This window comes from Globicephala melas, chromosome 2, assembly GCF_963455315.2.
Source record: "Globicephala melas chromosome 2, mGloMel1.2, whole genome shotgun sequence".
NCBI classification, from domain to species: domain Eukaryota; kingdom Metazoa; phylum Chordata; class Mammalia; order Artiodactyla; family Delphinidae; genus Globicephala; species Globicephala melas.
In genome coordinates this window covers 35,961,649-35,979,790 of record NC_083315.2, presented here as the reverse complement: position 1 = coordinate 35,979,790, position 18,142 = coordinate 35,961,649, and the positions used below count along the sequence as shown (strand labels likewise).

Here is an 18,142-nt window from a genome sequence, read left to right as displayed (position 1 = left end):
CTATCCTTTTTTTTTTTTTTTTTTTTTTTTGCAGTACGCGGGCCTCTCACTGTTGTGGCCTCTCCCGTTGCGGAGCACAGGCTCCAGACGCACAGGCTCAGTGGCCATGGCTCACGGGCCCAGCCGCTCGGCGGCATGTGGGATCTTCCTGGACCGGGACACGAACCCGTGTCCCCTGCATCGGCAGGCGGACCCTCAACCACTGCGCCACCAGGGAAGCCCAGAACTGGCTATTCTTAACAAAGACCTTCGATGCTTCCACTTTGCAGTGAAACTAGTGAAACTTGTGGGATAGATTATTCATCTTGCCTTGGGTTGTTTGCTTACCTACAGCCACCAGCAGTCATTAAGCTTTTTATTTGTACGAGGTCATAGATGCAGTGTTGGAAATTGTGTGTTTGAAATTCTGCACAAGGAAGTCCATCAGCACAGCTTCGTGGACTGGGAAGCGTGTCCTGGTAGAAAGTCTAGTTAGCCATGGACTTTGTATTTTCCTAGTATAATTGAGTTATCATGAAACTAATTTGAAAATTCAAAAGTAACCGACATAGACACTTTGCCTGCCCTCTCACCCGTACAACTTAATCAAGGTGTCCCCCCGAAGCGTTTGCTGGGAACCACGGTTAAGTGCATGTCTCTGCGAAAACACTCCCATGCAAAAAACACAAAGGGTTTAATTTAAAGTAGTCATTTTAGAGGTCTGTGACTTAGGAAGTATGGAGATAGCAGCAGCCTCACCACTTTATAAGTGACGAATCCAAGTCAGTGACCAGTCCTCAGAGACTACACGTGCTAACTCTTCTCATGCAGAGTCCTGTACCCTCAGGTAACAAAAGGATAGTGAGGTGACAGAGGGCACGGAGACAGAGCAGAGCATCCAGACCTGGAGGGAAGGCGATTCTCCAGAGTCTCATGGCTGGGAGGCAGTGGGGCCCATGCTTGAACCCAGCCCTGGACCTGAAAGCCATCACCACAGTGAGAACTCTGGGATTCAGGGGGCAGTCAGCTATTCTGTGGATTGGCCGTAGTTCAGGAGTTCAGGATGGATGGATGGAGACCTACTTGCCTCCTCAGGTGGACTTGGCAGCTGAGCTTTTGCTGACTAAAATCTCGAAGGTTAGGGTTTGGTATCTCTCAACACTGGTTGTGCGTTAGAACCCCCGAAAGGCTTCCCCGGAGACCCTGTTTCAGTTGGTGTGGGGAGGAGCCTGCACGTTGGTATTATTTTTTAAGATTGCAGGGAATTCTAATATGCAGCCAAGGGTTGAGAACCACTGGGTGGGGCCCAGCAAGGTGGGTGTGGTATGCTCTGGAGAAAGCAAGGCCCAGTTGTCTCAGGAGTCTGCAGGACTTGTGGCCCCGGCCCCTCTTGTGGGATGGGTTGGGGAGGGGAGACCAGCTGCTGTTCAAGCAGAGGGAATAGCAGCCTGATGCCTGAAGATCCCTGGACCTGCTGCCCTTCTCCACCCTCCATGCCCTGTGGAATCCTTGGGACATGAATGAAAGGTGGAGAAGGGCAGGAAAGACAGGGTATTTAGATACACAGAACAAAGCAGAGGTAGCGAGGGGGAGGGGCAGGTAGCAGGGGCAAGATGCTGTACTTTTAGTCACATGTGCTTGTTTTTAGCCATGATGCCCACCTTTGGGGTAAAAAAGTTTGGATATGTACATTCACACCCAGTGAAAACTCTGGTTGCGTGCATGGGAGGCCATGACACATAATACACATGGCTCCGTGTCCCAAGATGTCGCCTGCAGAGCAGGTGAAGCCAGGCAAGTGCGTGGACAGCTGGAGACACCTGTCCCCCACCTCTTGTCTCCTGGAGTGGCACAAGCACTATACCCGGAAATCTCTCCTCCCTATTCCTGCCTGGTCCGCAGTGGGCACCTCTGCAGGTGGGCAGTGTTCCTGGATGTGCCTGAGGGGTCATGGCTGACTGAGGAGGGAGCGGCAGGGCCAGCACTCTCCTCCCCTCTCAGCAGCGGGGAGCTGGTAGGCATGTCACCTCTCTCAGACTTCTGTGGGTAAGAAGGGCTGTGTTTGGCCTGCAGACCCGGGAACCATCATGTCCATGGCCAGCAGGCCTTGCCTTCCCTCCCAGGGGACGGCAGTCACTGTGCTTTATGTTTGTGCAACAGTTTACAAGTTAGAGTGCTTCCTCATGGTCGTCTGTGGTGGAGCAGGGTGTCTTGTTTTGCAGGTGAGGAAGCAGGCTCAGGAAGGTTAAGGGCCTCATGGAGCATCATACAGCTTTTAAGGCATGAACTTGGGGCTGGATTTTTAGGTTTCTTGACACAAAGACAAGACCCTGAGCACTGTCCATACAGGGGTATCTGCCTTCACTGGCAGTAGAAGGCGCTCCACAAGGGGCCCTGTCCCCTAGATTGGTCCGGCTTTGGCTTGTTGATAGTGGCCTGCAGATGCCCTGCCTCTTAGCCTCAGCTTCCTCCTCGGTGAGATAGAGTATTATCCATGTATTGAGCAGGTGAAAGCAAGAGCTGTTCACAGAAATAGGGGTGAGTAAATGTTCACAAATATTTTTTTACATCTGAATGTAACTACGTGACAGAACGTAGCGACTTGTAAGATGTCTTCATGAAATACATAATTTGGTGGTGCTCAGGCTTCCCATTCCCATGTAAATTTGCTTTGTTGAGATGTTTCCATTATTGTAAAGGTTATTATACAAAACAGTTACTGTCCACAGCAATAAGAGAGACTGGGCAAAGCCATGGCTCTGCCAGTACCTCTGCCGTGGAGGGTAATCCTTTGTCAGCTTAGTTGAGCTGCTGTTTGAAGTGACTGTAGGAGAATTGCCTGAGTGCGAGTTACCTCTGTGAAACTCAGCTGCAAAGAGATGTGCAAGCATATTTTTGCTTACCGTGAGCTTGTACAGCTCGAAAGAGGACAACATATTGCTCTTGAATAGGTGAATAGACTCTGAAAGTTAATATAGGTAGGACTTTAGTTAATAAATTTCCTCCTCCTGTATATTCTAGGCTCTGCTAGTAACATGTAGACATCAAAAATCCTCTTACTTCAAGGCAGTGAAAGAAAAGCATTTTTTTTTTTGGCCGGACGCGGGCCTCTCACTGTTGTGGCCTCTCCCGCTGCAGAGCACAGGCTCTGGATGCACAGGCTCAGCGGCCATGGCTCACGGGCCCAGCCGCTCCACAGCATGTGGGATCTTCCTGGATCAGGGCATGAACCCGTGTCCCCTGCATCAGCAGGCGGACTCTCAACCACTGCGCCACCAGGGAAGCCCAGAAAAGCATTCTTAAGCGCTCTTCTTTTTCCTTGAACTTTTTTTTTTAGTGGAATTAAATATTGTGTTAGTTTCATGTGTACAGCAAAGTGATTCAGTCATATATATATACATATGTATATATATACATATTTATACTTTTTCAGATTCTTTTCCATTAAAGGTTATTACAAGATATTGAATAGTTTCCTGTGATATACAGTAGGACCTTGTTGTTTACCTGTTTCACATACAGTAGTGTATATCTGTTAATCCCAAACTCCTAATTTATCCCTCTCCCCATCCTTTCCCCTTTGGTAACCATAAGTGTGTTTTCTATGTGTGTCAGTCTATTTCTGTTTTGTAAATAAGTTCATTTGTATTTTTTTTTTAGATTCCCACATATAGGTGATATCATATGATATTTGCCTTTCTCTGTCTGACTTACTTCACTTGGTATGATAATCTCTAGGTCCATTCATGTTGCTACAAATGGCATTATTTCATTCTTTTTTATGGCTGAGTAACATTCCATTGTACATACTGTACATATATAAACACACACACACACCACATCTTCTTTATGCATTCCTCTGTCGATGGAAATAGGGGTGTCACAGAAATAGGAGGTTGCTTCCATGTCTTGGCTATTGTAAATAGTATTGCTATGAATGTTGGGGTGCATGTATCTTTTTGAATTATAGTTGTCTCTGGATATATGCCCAGGAATGGAGGCCTATTTTTTTCTAATTCCATTTATTTACTACTTTATTGAGATACTATTCATATACCATGTAATTCAGCTATTTATTTATTTATTTTAAACTTGATGTAATATTTTTATAAAAATGTAAAATAATTATAATGCAATTTTCCATTTCCTCATTTTACTTGACAGTGTGTCTCGTACATCATTCCATATAAGTGCATGTAATAGCTGCATGCTGTTCTATTAAATGGTTATATTATAGTATACTATAGTTTTTTACATTAATTTATTTAAAAAATTATTTTATTTTTTTCTCTTTCCAGCAAATACCTTGCCCTTTCTGCCTTTCTTTCCCTTCCTTCCTTCCTCCCTCTCTCCCTCCCCCCTTCCTTCCTTCCTTCTTTCTGCCTTTTTTTCTCTTTATTGAGGTATAGTTGATCGATTCAGCCACTTAAAGTGTACATCTCAGTGGTTTCTTAATATATTCTCAGATATGTGCAAGTACTATTTTTTAAAAGCTAATTTGGTACCCATAAGTTTTCATCTCTCATTTCCTGTTCATCATGAAAGATAAATTATTTTTTAGATTTCAGGTACCAAGTTGAGAAGCCTGTTGGAAAGAATTATTTTTTATATAAGTATTTAATCATTTAAAGGTGCACATTTGTTTATCCACAAAATCCTCTTTCTGTTTGTAGAGGTATGTAGAAAACCCCAGCGCCATGGCCTGTTACAATGAACTGCTCCAGATGGAGTTTGGATTGGTGCGCCCACAGCTGAAACTCAGGTAATTCTGCTGCTTCTGGTAAGCCGACCATACCACACAGAGCATTGTTGCAAGTGAGGACTTCGGTTGTGGGCGGCTATATTTTGGCTGTAACTGACCTCCTGCTAAAATGGGATGGGGTGGTGGGAAGGCATCTCTCCTCACAAAATGCTTTCGGAGTCTGCCTGGATGTCTAATAGGTGGTTATGTTAGTGATTGGAGACTCAGCATTTAAAGATGGGGCTCCAGTGGGGGGACTTCCTGGCGGTCCAGTGGTTAAAACTTGACACTGTCACTGCCGGGGCCCTGGGTTTGATCCCTGGTTGGGGAGGATAACACAAGCCACATGGCGTGGCCAGAAAAAGAAAGAAAAGGATGGGGCAACAAAATAATAGCAAATGAAAAAGCAGGATGCGAAAGTATATATACTGAATTATCTGTTTTGTTTTTTAATTAAAAAATTACTTTTAATGTACACATACACCCAACCCGTTAACATTATTATCTCTGGTAGGTGACATGTTTTCTTCTCTACAATAAGCATTTTGTAATTTGCTCTTGCTCAGCAGTTTTTGTTTTTTTTTTTAACTGATGAGTAGAAACCTAGTTCTTTGTAGAGTGAGAAAAGCAGAAAAATTGGTAAAATTATATGAGGTTGACAGAAGTGAAAAAAATGTCAGTCTCTCTGTATCATCCTAGGTCTCTTCCTTGGGTGGTCTACTATTCTTTAACATTTCCTTTACCAGGATCAAAGAGAGAATGAAATCATTCTGTTCGTATGTGCCCAAGGCAGAGATAAGGGGATTAGAATTTGGGGTACTAATGTTGGTAGGGACCAGCACAGGGTATCACATGCAGAGAAGAAAATACTTCATAGACAAAATGAAGTGTGAGGTAGCAAAGAAGTGCTGCTGAGCAGAGATGTTTCAGGGCTAGTGAGGTCTACAGAAGAGCTCCTTTTTATTGCCAGAGTTTTCAGGGAAACTTGAGATGGATGGTTGGCCTTGGGCCTGCCTCCTTCTCATTCCTGGGTCTTCCGCAGCCTGGCTGCAGCACTCCCACAGTGAGCTGGGCTGCTGCCCTCTCTGAGAGGAGAGCGGAACTGTGGAGCAGGAGGTGATGTTAGAGCCTATTTCATCAAATCACGAATCACGATGCAAAAACCGAGACCCAGGGAGGTTAACTGACTTACATCCAAGATCTCCCACGCGTCACGTGGCAAAGATAGTCCTTTAGGTTGTAACCCCCATTTTCAAAACTGCACTCATGGTCTCTCCTCATGCTCTACTTTGTTCTCTGTGTGCCAGCTGACAGCCAAAGGGAGATGTCCACTATGAAGGGAGATATGAAAATATTGATAATGAAGAAAAGGGGTAAATGTGGGGCTAGAGAATTGGGAGCAGTAGAGAAAGACTTGTTCTGAGAGATATTAAAATGCACTAAAAAGCTATAACAAGCATCTTTGTGTTACTGCTAGATCAGTAAACTAGAATGTAAAGTCTAGAAATAGACGTGCATGTATTTAAGAATTAGGAACATAAGTATATGTGTTCAACATGGCAATTTAAATCCACACAGGAAAGGGTGGACTTTTCAATGAATAGAATTGTGACAACTTATTAACTGGAAAGAAAATTAAGTTATATCCCGATCTCACACCCAGTCCCAAAATAAATTCCAGTGTGCATAATGTTAAAAAGTGTGGCCACATAAATACTAAAAATGTAAGTGAGCATATGTATTTGGATAATGAAGTCTTTTTAAACTCAGCATGGTGTGAAAGCCAGATTTTATAAAGAAAGAGAATCAGATTAGACAACATAAAAATGTTAAGCTTGTCTCAGTAAGTATACCTTAAATAATGTTAAAAATTTAGACAAATAACAAACTGGGAAAAATACATTCTTAACATACAGGACAGATAGGTTAATATCCTAAATACGTAAAGAGCTTTGATGAATCAGTTTAAAAATGGAAACACCCAGTAGAAAAAATTTAAAAGGACATGTTGTGAACAAGCAGTTTGTAGGAGATATTAATGGCCAATAAACATGAAAAAAATGTTCAGCTTCACTAGTAACCAAAGAAATGAAAATGATGTACCATTTTATATTTACCACATCTGCAAAAATTAAAAAAGAGTGATAAAACCCAGTAGGGCTTCTCACAGATCCATCTCCTCCAAACTTGTTATATCAGAGGTGGGAACTTACTTCTCGTTGTTTTTTGGTTCTTGTTTTTTTAAATAACAGCTTTATTGAGGTAATTCACTTGATTTTTATATGCCAAGAAAGAAGAGCTAATTTTTATTGGCTAAAGCTGCTTTGTCTTATTTAGCTAGACAGTTTAGTAATACCAGGAATAAAGTAAAAGCATTGTAATTATTGGTTTTATAAATGTCATCTCTGCACTTTATGAGCAAGTAGACAGTTGCTTTCTCTTTTTCATCTTCTGAGGCATATACAAGAAAAAAACTGAAAGCATTCCCCAGTTATGGGGAATTTGTTTGACTAAATTATGGTATAATTTTACAATAGAATATTATATAGTTATTAAGAGTGATGATAAGGAACTAATTATTGATATGGAAAGATGTTAATGTATATGGTTCAGTGGTACAAGCAGATGATAAAACTGTCGACTATGATCCTATTTTTATAAGTATATGTATTACATGTATATTTACACAAGAAATTGCCTAGAACACCAGTTGATATGCGTAGGTGTTGGGATTTCAGATGATTTAATCTCACTTATTTTTAAACAGATTTATCGAGATAAAATTGACATTCTATACAGTTCACCTATTTAAAGTACACAGTTCAATGGCTTTTAATGTATTCACAGAGTTGTGCAACCACTGCCACAATTTTAGAATATTTTCATTACCCCCAGCCCTAGATAACCACTAATCTAATTTCTCTCTATACATAGATTTGCCTCTTCTGGACATTTCATATAAATAGAATCATACAATATGTGGTCCTTTTAACTTAGCATAATGTTTTTCAAGGTTCATCCATATCTTGGCATGCATCAGGGCTTTATTTCTTTTTATATCTGCATAGTATTCCATTGTATGGCTATACCACATTTTATTCATCCATTCATCAGTTGATGGACTTTAGGGTTGTTTCCACCTGTGGGCTATAAGTTTTTGTGTGGATGTATGTTTTCATTTCTGTAGGGTATCTACCTAGGAGTAAAATTGCTAGGCCATATGGTAACTCTATGTTTAACAGCCTGAGGAACTGCCAGACTGTTTTCCAAAGCAGCTAGCTGCACCATTTTACACTCCCACCAGCAGTGTATGAGGCTTCCTCACCAACACTTGTTTTTATCTCTGTTTTTGATTGTAGATATCCTAGTGGGTATGATGTAGTATCTCATTTATTATTATTTTCTAATTTTTAAAAAATAAACCTTTAGTTACCTGTGCAATTTAAAAATGTTTTCAAACACTGAGGACAAGGGAGAATGCTCGCAATATAAGGCTAAGTGGAAGCAGAAAACAAAGCTCATGATCCCGATGATCCCAGTTTTGAGCAAAGGATTTGTTGAAAGTGATAATAGCTACAGATGGTGGGCCGCCTCCTTTCTACCCGGCTTCGTGTGGGCTTCTTGACTCCATTTTCTCATTGAGTCCTCACGCGGACCCTTCAGATGGTGAGAAGGCAGAGACCCAGGGTGGTTCAGTCATGTCCCACAGCCAGCGAAGGGCTGTGATCAGACCCTGGGGTGTGTTCCACCGGGTCCACTTGTCCTTAGAATGAAGGAAAGGCACCAGATTGTGCGTAGTCATGATCCCAAGTACTGAGGTGGCAGGAGGTGCTTATTTCTTCCTTATGCTTTTTAGTATTTCCCCCTACTTTTTCTTGAGTTAGCATTAGTTACCTTTATAATCAAAGAACACATTTAAGTAAGTTAATGTAATATTCCAAGATTGTATTACATTTTATAATATTTACATTAAGCAGTCCTTTTTCTTTTCCACCCATAAAGGGCTTGTAACTCAACGTTCACTGCATTAGAGAAAAGTCAAGAAGCAATTGAAATTACAAGTGAAGACCACATTGTACAGGTTTGTTGTTTTGGAAGCTTGTCCTGCTGAATTTCTGGTTTGTTTGCATTTTTAAGATTGAACCCCTTCAGTATGTTTTTTTGTGTTCTTTTCCTCTCTTTGAAGTTCAAGGGACCAGTTTTTCCTTAGAGGATTATCAGAACAAAATCTATAAAATATATAATTTAAAATAAGTTCCCTATAGGTGAGAAAAGGTTCCAATAATTACTTAATGTGCTAGAAAATATTCTGTAAATGCAATTAGCATTTGCTATTTCTCACTTTTTTGCATATTTATTTACTTAGCAAGGAGGGACTTTTATCCAGAGGATGGTTTCTGCGGCGGAGTGGGGTAGAGAGAGACTGTTGGAGCAAGGAGAGGCTCTGCCCATAAGGGCTGCACGCTCTCACCTTTCTTACTGTTTTTGAAGATAGTTTACACCTATAGGAATTTACTAGAAACTACTCAAAATTTCAAAAATAAACTAGCAATTACTTCACAAATTATCCATTATTAGAAAAGTGGCTTCATATAAGTGACTGAAGATAACATGGCTTTCAGATAACAGCAAACAGGTAACATGTATTTTCATATAACAGCAAAAGAGGGAGTTGTGCCAGGGGAATGTGCCTTTTGTCTGAGAATGAGCCCCACTTTGATTTTAGTTCTGAGCACTCCAGTTCTTCACTTTAATCGAACTAGTGACTTTCTTGGTAAAGAGTTGATGATGTTAGCATTCAGGATGGTGCCCTGACAGGCGACATTGGCCAGTGCTTGAGGGCACAGGCTTGGTATCAGTCAGGCCTGGCTTCCAGTCAGCCTCGGCCCCTTCCTAGCTGGGCATCTTTGGGCAGGTGACTTAATCTGTCTGAATTTGCTGTCTCATTTGTACAAATGGGAATAATATTAACGCTAACAATGACTTACCTTTTGTAAGGATGTTCTGAGGATTAAATGTGTTACTGTGTGTGAAGTGCTTTTACTACAGTGCCTAGCAAGGAAAACAGACCTTAAACAGTATGATTATTGTTTTATCATCGTCATTATTTGTTATTCCTATCAGCACATGCACAGCTTTCCCATACATTTTCTTCTAGTCTTACAGCCCTATTTGAAACTTAACCATCAAGCCTTGCATTTGTAAACACTTCCTAGTTCACAGCCTGCTTTCCAAACTCATTATTCATTTGCATCATATGAGAGAGGCGAAATAAGTGTTTCATTCCCATTAAACGGATGTGCAGACTGAGACTTGGAGGGGTTAAGTGACTTGTGGGAGTAGCCCCTGGGTTTGCAGACTCCCAGTCTGGTGCTTTCTTCCACTGTATCATAATCTCAACAGCCCTTTTGTAGCAGCCCTGGGTCTGTCTCCATGCAGCTTCTTTCCTCTGCTGGTGTTTAAGTGGAGTGGGCCTGCTGCCCTCCCTGCAGCCTCAGGAGAACAAGGCAGCAAGCCCAGCCCGGTGTCATCGGAGCAGAGGCTTCTCCAGACTCCAGGGTTTTTCTGGGGTTGTGCTCTTGTGGCTTTAGAACCGTCGTAGTGAGCGCCAGGCCCCTGGGCTTTCTGGGGGAAAAATATGATGGTTTAGGTTGAACATCTTTGATTGTCCTCTTTTCAAAATTTCTTTTAACTCACATGATGTTTTTTCCTTTGTCTCCCCCCAGTATGCAAATCCAGCATTTGAAACAACAATGGGCTATGAGTCAGGTGAATTAATAGGGAAGGATTTAGCAGAAGTGCCTGTAAATGAAAAAAAGGCTGATTTGCTCGATACTATAAATTCATGCATCAGGATAGGCAAGGTAAGTAAGAGGTCACTACCCTTGTTACTCTCACATAACAAAGAGGGAAGGAAGGAGACCTAGCGCTCACTGAGCACTGCTAGAGCCAGGTGATCTCAGTCTCACTCTTCCCAGAAGCCTGGGGAAGTGTAGGTAGTGTTATCTCTGTTATGCCCATTTTGCAGATGAGGAAATTGAGGCCAAGAAAGTATATAAAACCTGACCAGCCAATAAGAGTAACTTTGACACTTAACATCATTGTTTTCATTTTTGTAATAAGTGAGTTAAGTTGATCTTTCTAATAATTGATCTTCTAAGTGGTAGCTGTTGGCAAATGGTCTGGGTAAAGGATTGCCAGTGAGTTAACACATTCTCAGAGCACATTGGAGCCCATCGGTTCTCTGAGCCTCGTTCATTCATTCAGCATTTTTTGAATGCCAGGTGTGCTAGATTCTGGTATAGAAAGAAGGGCAAAACAAAAATCCCTTAGAGAACTCATTCCAGGGTGCAAAACAGACAGATAAAAGTAGTCATTGCATTGTGATGTGAGAAGTTACAGCACCCTGGTGCTGAAGGGGTAGACAAAGCAAGGCAGGCTCAGTCTGAAAGGTTATTTCTCTCTCTGAACTGTGGCTTCTGACAGCACCTCACTGTTATATTAGGTTTTAAAATATGATGAGAAGGAAAAGGCTACTGCTTTCCATAGTCATTCTTAGGCTTTTCTGCTGGGCTCTTTTTAACTTTTAGAAGTTGGGACTGTGAATCTGATTATTCGGAACATTTGAAAAATTGGTGACCTGCTCTCTTGCTGGCTGTCTGGAGGCCCTGTGGAAGTGATGCCCTTTCTCTGGTGCCTCTCCCTTAGCACACAAGGGCAGTCTGCCAGAGGGGGCAGAAGGGCTATGCAAAGCTTATACCCCCACTTGGCTTGGGCCCCTCGAAGACACCGTGAGTGGGCTGCTGTCCTTTGCTTTCCCGCGGCTCTGAGCACACGAGATGGCTTTGCAGTGAGAACAGGGAAAGAACAGGCCAGCGGCGGGGCCCGGTGATGCACTCTCAGGGGAATCACAAAAATGGGCACTGCTTGAATCCTATTTTGCCTTCAGCTTTTCTGTCCGGATGATGATTTTCTTGCTAGAGAGAGTGGCAGGTCCTCTGGATAGAGAAATGAAGGCTGAGATGAATGAAGAGACAGACCCTTAGGTGTTCAGGCCCACCAGTGTTCCCTGCCTGGGCCGAGAGGGGCGTCCTCGGAAGGCAGCTCCAGAACGGCAGCCATTCCAGACCCCTGCCGCCTTTGAGGGGCTTTACCATGGCCTCCCCAGTCCTGGCGGTTTGGTCCAGTGCTGCCACTGGGTCAGCCAGCAGTTCTGCTGTGAGGTTCAGCAGGCTGTGAAGCAGATGGTGGCTCTCATGCTCCTTGATCTGGCAGCTGCCCTTGCAGTGAGGAGAGCAAGTTGAGATGGGGGTGGGGGCACCCAGTGGATTAGCTGTAGGCCCTGGGATTCACCCAGATCCCTGTGAGCAGCATCTTGCCTCCTGAGGTATGCCACTGGGCACCAGGTGCAAAGGGCCTCGACAGCCGGACACCTGCTCTCTAAAGTCTGTATTTGCTATGAGCAGAGAATAATTGAAAGGTTATCGCATTGTCAGCCTCTGTACTGCTTTATTTCAAAAAGAAACCAGGTGGGGATATATGTATATGTATAGCTGATTCACTTTGTTATACAGCAGAAACTAACACACCCTTGTAAAGCATTTATACTCCAATAAAGATGTTTAAAAAAAAAAAAAGAAAAAGAAAAGGAACCAGGGCATTTGTTTTGCATGATTGCAAGTTCTTGGGGAGAGTGCAAAAGCTGCTGTTTGTCCTTTGTTGGTACCCTGCTGGTTCACGGGCAACACTGCAGCAGGACAGACCACTTAGCTGGGCAATTTTTTGAGGAGAAAGATATATGGCCTTTCTAATCAAGTCTCCCTCGGGAGAAGAAGGGCTTGTTGAGAATCAGCCAGCCCTTGGCAAACAATGGTACCATGGTCAGTGGAGAGAGTTCAGACACGTGCTGGGAACCAGGATGGAGCCTTTGGAAGTGGTCAGATGACCGGGAGGGGCTTTGGAATGTCAGATTCTAGGTGTCCAGCCAGTTGGATATTCTTGGGGGCAGAGGAGAAATTCTGATGACGTTCAAACAGAGAACACTGCGAACACCACTCTCTATAAACCTCCTCTGCCTGCTGTTCTCAGCCACTGGCTCCCCTTTCAGGTAAAACTGATACTATGAGGCACCTTGATTTTCAGTCCCACACTCCTGCTTCCTTCCTCCCTTTATGTATCCTTCTTGGCTCTCCTCCTGTTTCTTCTTCCCCAGGTCTTCTCTGTCAGGGCCCTAGAACCCCTGGCCTCCTATCTTCTCAGATACCTGAGCCTTATATTGCCTCTTCTCTTTTAGAAATTTTGCATTTTTTTCCCCTCAGAAACTGTCTTGCAGGTGCTGAAGGAATGTTGGCTGCTCGGCTGGCTGCCTCCGATAATGATGTGCAGTCGCAGAGCCCTTTAGCTCTTCGCACCTTTTACCTTCCCCAGCTCCTGGGAAGCCAGGAGCCTTCCTCCCTCGCCGCCTCCCCTCTTCTCCCACTTTTCCCCCATCTCTTTCCTCCCAGGTTTACCAGGGCTCTTTGTCCCCTGCTGGTTCCTCAGAAAGCTCCCTTTGTTGTTGAGCATCTTTCCTGCTCTGCATAGATGTCTCCCACCTTCCCAGTTTTAGCCACAGTGTCTTTTCCAAGGTCTGTTTCAACATCCTGCTGTCATTTTGGTATCACCTTATATAACGGTGATTTTCTCTCATCCCCCATTAACAAAAAGCCCGATCCCCCTCCACCTCTCCTGTCTACTGCTCGTTGACCGTCCACACAGTTGCCTGGACTTTGATTCCTGGAATAGTTTTGGTTTCTCCCTACCCTTTAGCCCCCTCCATCAAATCCATCACCAAGGCTTGATGTCTGTTAAACCCCTGCCTTTGAGGGTCCACTGCCTGGGCCTGACCGTGTTCAGAGCCCCCTTCCCACACCCTGAGACTGCGGTGGCTGAATGCAGTTAGGCCTCCCTGTCCCAGGACCCTCCACTTCTGGCCATTCCACCCTACGCTACTGGAGATTTGTCTCACCAGATCACCACTTTGATCATGTCACTCCCTCTGTGTAGAGCTCAAGTCCCTTATCCTGGGTGCCAGGATTCCATGATCTGACTTTGGCCTCACTTTTCCATTCAGTAAACAAAAGCCCCAAGTGTTCTTTGACTGTTTACCACCTGCCAGCACAGTGCTAGCCCCTGGGGTAGGACAGCTGGATGATGATGATTTAATTCTTAAGCCAGTGGGCACACACCAAGAAGGAACTGTCTCAGTAGTCAGCGAAGTCCAGCTCGGTGCTGAGCTTGCCCCGGAGTAGAAGGGAGGTGCACGCCTCAGTGTAGTTCTGAGAGGAGCTCAGCCTGAGAGAGACAGACAGACACCTGTGCGAAACCAAACAGGCCACGTACTGGACATTTGCCGTGTGTCAGGACTTGGCTAAGAATTTATGTGTGTTACCAGATTTATTCTTCATAACAGCATGCTAGGTAGGACTTTACTATTTTTAGGAACTGAAACTTCGATTTTTGATGTATTTTTGATAAGAAATATGATCTGTGTTAAGTGAATATTTTTTGTTTCCATTGTTGACTGGAAGACTTACAGGCAACTCTGTTATCTAAGCAAAGTCATTGGCTAAGTTGTCCTCCATTAGCTGGACCGTCCAGCGCTGGCTGACGTGGCTTCTTACACCTTGACTTGGGGTCCGGCAGCCACCCACTCTGTTCAGAAAGGATTGAAGGAGAAAATCCTGAATATGTGTTTTGAAGTGCTGATTGATTGACCGAATCGGTCTCCCGTATTTTCCCTCTCTTTTTATGTAACAGCTCTGTTGAGAGATAATTCACATGCCATACACTCCATCCATTTAAAGTATACAGTTCAGTGGTGGTTAGTATGTTCACAGAGTTTTGCAAATATCACCTCAGTCAGCTTCCCGTATTTCTCTTGATAGTGAGCTTCAGAAGTAACTCTTAGACCTGTCTGCTGAAGCCTTCTCTGGTGGCTGCATGGGGCTGTGGACGTGGAGGACAGGCTCCAGATTCCTGCCCAGGGATCCCTGTCTAGTCCTTGCCCGATTCGGGCCCAGGCCACTCTCCCCTCAGAACTGGAGTGAGGAAGGCCCACACCTCCCTTCTGCTCCAGGGCAAGTAAGCACCTAGCGGGCTCTTGGGCTGTTTTTTAATTTAGTCCTTTCTTGGCGCCCATTGTTTTCAGAAGGACGTCGGGAAGCCCCAGTAACCATCCTTTGCTTCTGTCAGTGTCCTGGTTTCTCTTGGATCCACTTTGCCAGAGGAGTCTGAAGATGGGATTTTACCATTAGCATTTGCATGCAGGTCACCACGCCCCAAGCACAGATTCCAGAATTGACTTTGTGTAAGAGTATGGACAGGAGACTTGAGCCAGGCTGCCATGGTGTTCCCCTTCCCACCTGGGTCAGCTTTAGCCCCTGTGGGACTCTGGAAGGTCGAGAAGGGTATGAAACGCCCTGGGAGTTCAAGGTCCTACAGAGGGTTTTAGGGATTTTTCTAGCTTAAGGACCTTGGTGACTCTTGGAGAAATTCAGAACGTTTTAGGTGGTCACAAAACCCAGCTCCGTCCCACGCTTGTCTCCACCACCCTCAGAGTAGGGGAGCCACCTGTAGCCCCTGTCTGCTCACTGTGGTCATAGCCTGGGCACACCTGCTCTCCCAGTGCAGCTCCATTCTGGAATGGCAGCTCTGGCTTCTAAGGTCTCACTTGGTTATTCTGCCTGAGCCCAGTCCTGGCTGTTACCTCATTATCCCCACCCTACCTGCAGAGGGTACACAGCACAGAGGGTGGCTCCTTCTCTGCCCCAGTCTGAGACTCTCCCCCTCCCAAATGCAGGGGCAGAGGCCACACTTACCCCCTCCACTGCGGCAGGTAGGAGTTGTGAGAGGAGGAACCTGGACGAGAAGGGTGTTCCTCATTCATGGGCCCAGGGCCTCTCTTGCCGGCAGAAAGCCACTGAAAACATATGGCCATTTAGACTGTGGTGACCTGGCTTTTGTTGTCAGTCTAGGGAGGAGATGGACTTGGGAGGTTGAGAAAGAAATGTCCGATTACCCAAAATTGCCTTTGGGGTTGGGATGATTTTATTATCCTAATAGCTTTAGTGGCCATGGTAAAGGTGTGGAAACCTGAGGTGGAAAATGCTCTTGGGTTTATGTTTTGAACACAATGTATAATGATGTCTACATTCCATTTATAGGAATGGCAAGGAATTTGCTCTGCCAAAGAGAAGAACGGAGATAATGTACAACAAAATGTGAAGATACTACCTGTCATCGGGCAGGGGGGGTAAGTGGAAAAAACGAGTACTTCAATCAACATACCATGTTTGGCTTATTGCAAAATGTGTTTTGAATACTTGAGTAAGTTGAGAACTGCATGCAGAAATTTATAAGAAAGACTTGTAACAAGGTCAGGTACCATCAAAGGATGGCCTTCCAGGGTGGCTTCCTCATAGTCACAGCCTGACCCTCCAGCTGGTGACCCAGAGCCGCCACACTCCGACAGTCTTAAGCTGTGTGAACACATAAGAGACTAAAGTATTTCAATCTGAATGCCACTTTACTGAGCTGTGTGCTAAGAACACTCACTGGTGGACTCCCTGTGTTTAAAAGATTTTTATCTAATTTGATAGCCTATGTGTTATTTCTGCACAGAACTATCAAATTAGATAAAAGTATTTTAAATACTCTCATTTACGGAAACGCACATGAAGCAGATGTGACCACAGATTGGAAGGCAGTGTATATCAGGAGCCTGAAAATGTCATATGGTTTGTCTCAGAATCTATCTTAAATAATACAAACAGTGGAAAATTATGAACGTGAACTGTAGAATACCCAACGATAAAATATGCAACCATTAGAAATGGTGATCATAGAAAATTAAATTATAGGGGAAAATGTTTTTGATAAATGCAAAAGTCAAAATGTAAAATCGTACCTAGTGTACGCTCTCAGTCATGAACATGAACGAGGGACAAAAAGACCAGGAGGAGGTGTAGCGATGATGGTTGTAACAACTGCCGCTGTCCGTGAGCCCTTCCCTCCCTGGGCAGGCTCTCAGTGCCTGGTAGGTGTCACTTCATTTCATCCTGGCCACAGCCCCATGATGTCGGCACTGTGACCGTCTCTGTTTGACAGACGAGGAGCCTGAGGCTTAGAGAGGTGAGGCTGGCGCAGAGTCCAGCCGCCAGCGCTCAGCGGAGCTGGGCTGCAGGCCTCTGCGTTGACCGCATGGCTCACGTGCTTGGTCACCAGGCTCTGCTGCCGGCTGGCGATTGCCTCAGGGAGACGGCTCTGTGTGGGCTCTCTGTTCTGATTCTCTGCCTTTTTTGGCCTTTCCAAATTGGGGGAGGATAACTGTAGGGATTGGATTATCAAGGGGAAAAGCTGAAAAATCGAAAATAAGTGAGGAGAGTCAGCATCTTCTGAGATAAGCCCCAGTTGCTTTGTTCTAGACTCGCACATTCGGCCCCAGTGTGGCCTGTGGCTGTTTCCATGAATGACTGTGAGCAGATTGTTTGCTGAAACTTCAAGAAGAGCATCAAAAGAGAGGGCTGTGAAACTGTGAAAACATGTTAAGGAATTAGAGGCTTTGGGTTGGTTAACATGTAGTACATTTTTAAAACCTAGGTACTTTTTATTGTGTGTCGTGATGACTCAGAAGGATTTTGTTGTTTTTACTGAAGAGTCAACTTCTCTTCTACAGAGACACCAGAGGATGCTTGTAGACTCTTGTTTGTTTATTCGTGGCCTTGGCCACACACAAATAGAACTGCTGTCCTCCAAGCATTGTATGTATTGTGAAAGAGAGATGCTCCTTTCCTAATGAAAAATTAGCTAGATATCCACCAGAATAGAGAGCCAGGAGAGAAATAATACATTGTTTTCTACTTGCAGAAAAATTAGACACTATGTGTCCATTGTCAGAGCATGCAATGGCAACAATAAGGTATGTAAGGAGAGCCCTTGGGACCCCAGGGACCCAGCAAGATTTCCCTTACCGTATAACTAGGCACTCAAAACTAATGTCTTCTAAAATTCATTTTTAGGCTACGAAAATAGCTGAATGTGTTCAGTCTGACACTCATACAGGTATGGTGCCCCATATTCATTCTTAGGGTTCACTGAGCTTTTGAAAAAATAAAAAAATAAAAACAGGCCCTGCCTCTGACGAGCTTGTCTGTTGCGTAGGTGGGACTGTATTTTCCTAGCACCGTGGCAGCATTTCTCTCCCTGACTCCCAGGCTGGTTTATGAGTCAGAGGACCCGAGCACAGGTGGGCGATATGACAGGTGTCCTGGGGTGGGTCTCAGCCTGTGGGGAGAGAACTGGTCACCTCCATTGCATGAACTTTTGTGAAGATGTGTTGAGTGGAGTGTGGTCTGTTGGCATGATCTGTGCTCGAAGAGGCAA

The 18,142-nt window shown here is 44.3% G+C and overlaps 1 protein-coding gene across 2 annotated transcripts in view; it reads left to right on the top strand.

The window, feature by feature from the left end:
* The window catches only part of PDE8A (phosphodiesterase 8A), a 136,075-nt gene that overhangs the window by 82,160 nt on the left and 35,773 nt on the right, over positions 1–18,142 (top strand). For both annotated transcript variants that reach the window (XM_030878527.2, XM_030878526.3), the window contains exons 6-11: positions 4,653–4,741; positions 8,723–8,801; positions 10,447–10,584; positions 15,925–16,013; positions 17,627–17,678; positions 17,779–17,821. In XM_030878527.2, the coding sequence (XP_030734387.1) occupies positions 4,653–4,741; positions 8,723–8,801; positions 10,447–10,584; positions 15,925–16,013; positions 17,627–17,678; positions 17,779–17,821 (490 nt within the window). The remainder of the gene's footprint in view (positions 1–4,652; positions 4,742–8,722; positions 8,802–10,446; positions 10,585–15,924; positions 16,014–17,626; positions 17,679–17,778; positions 17,822–18,142) is intronic.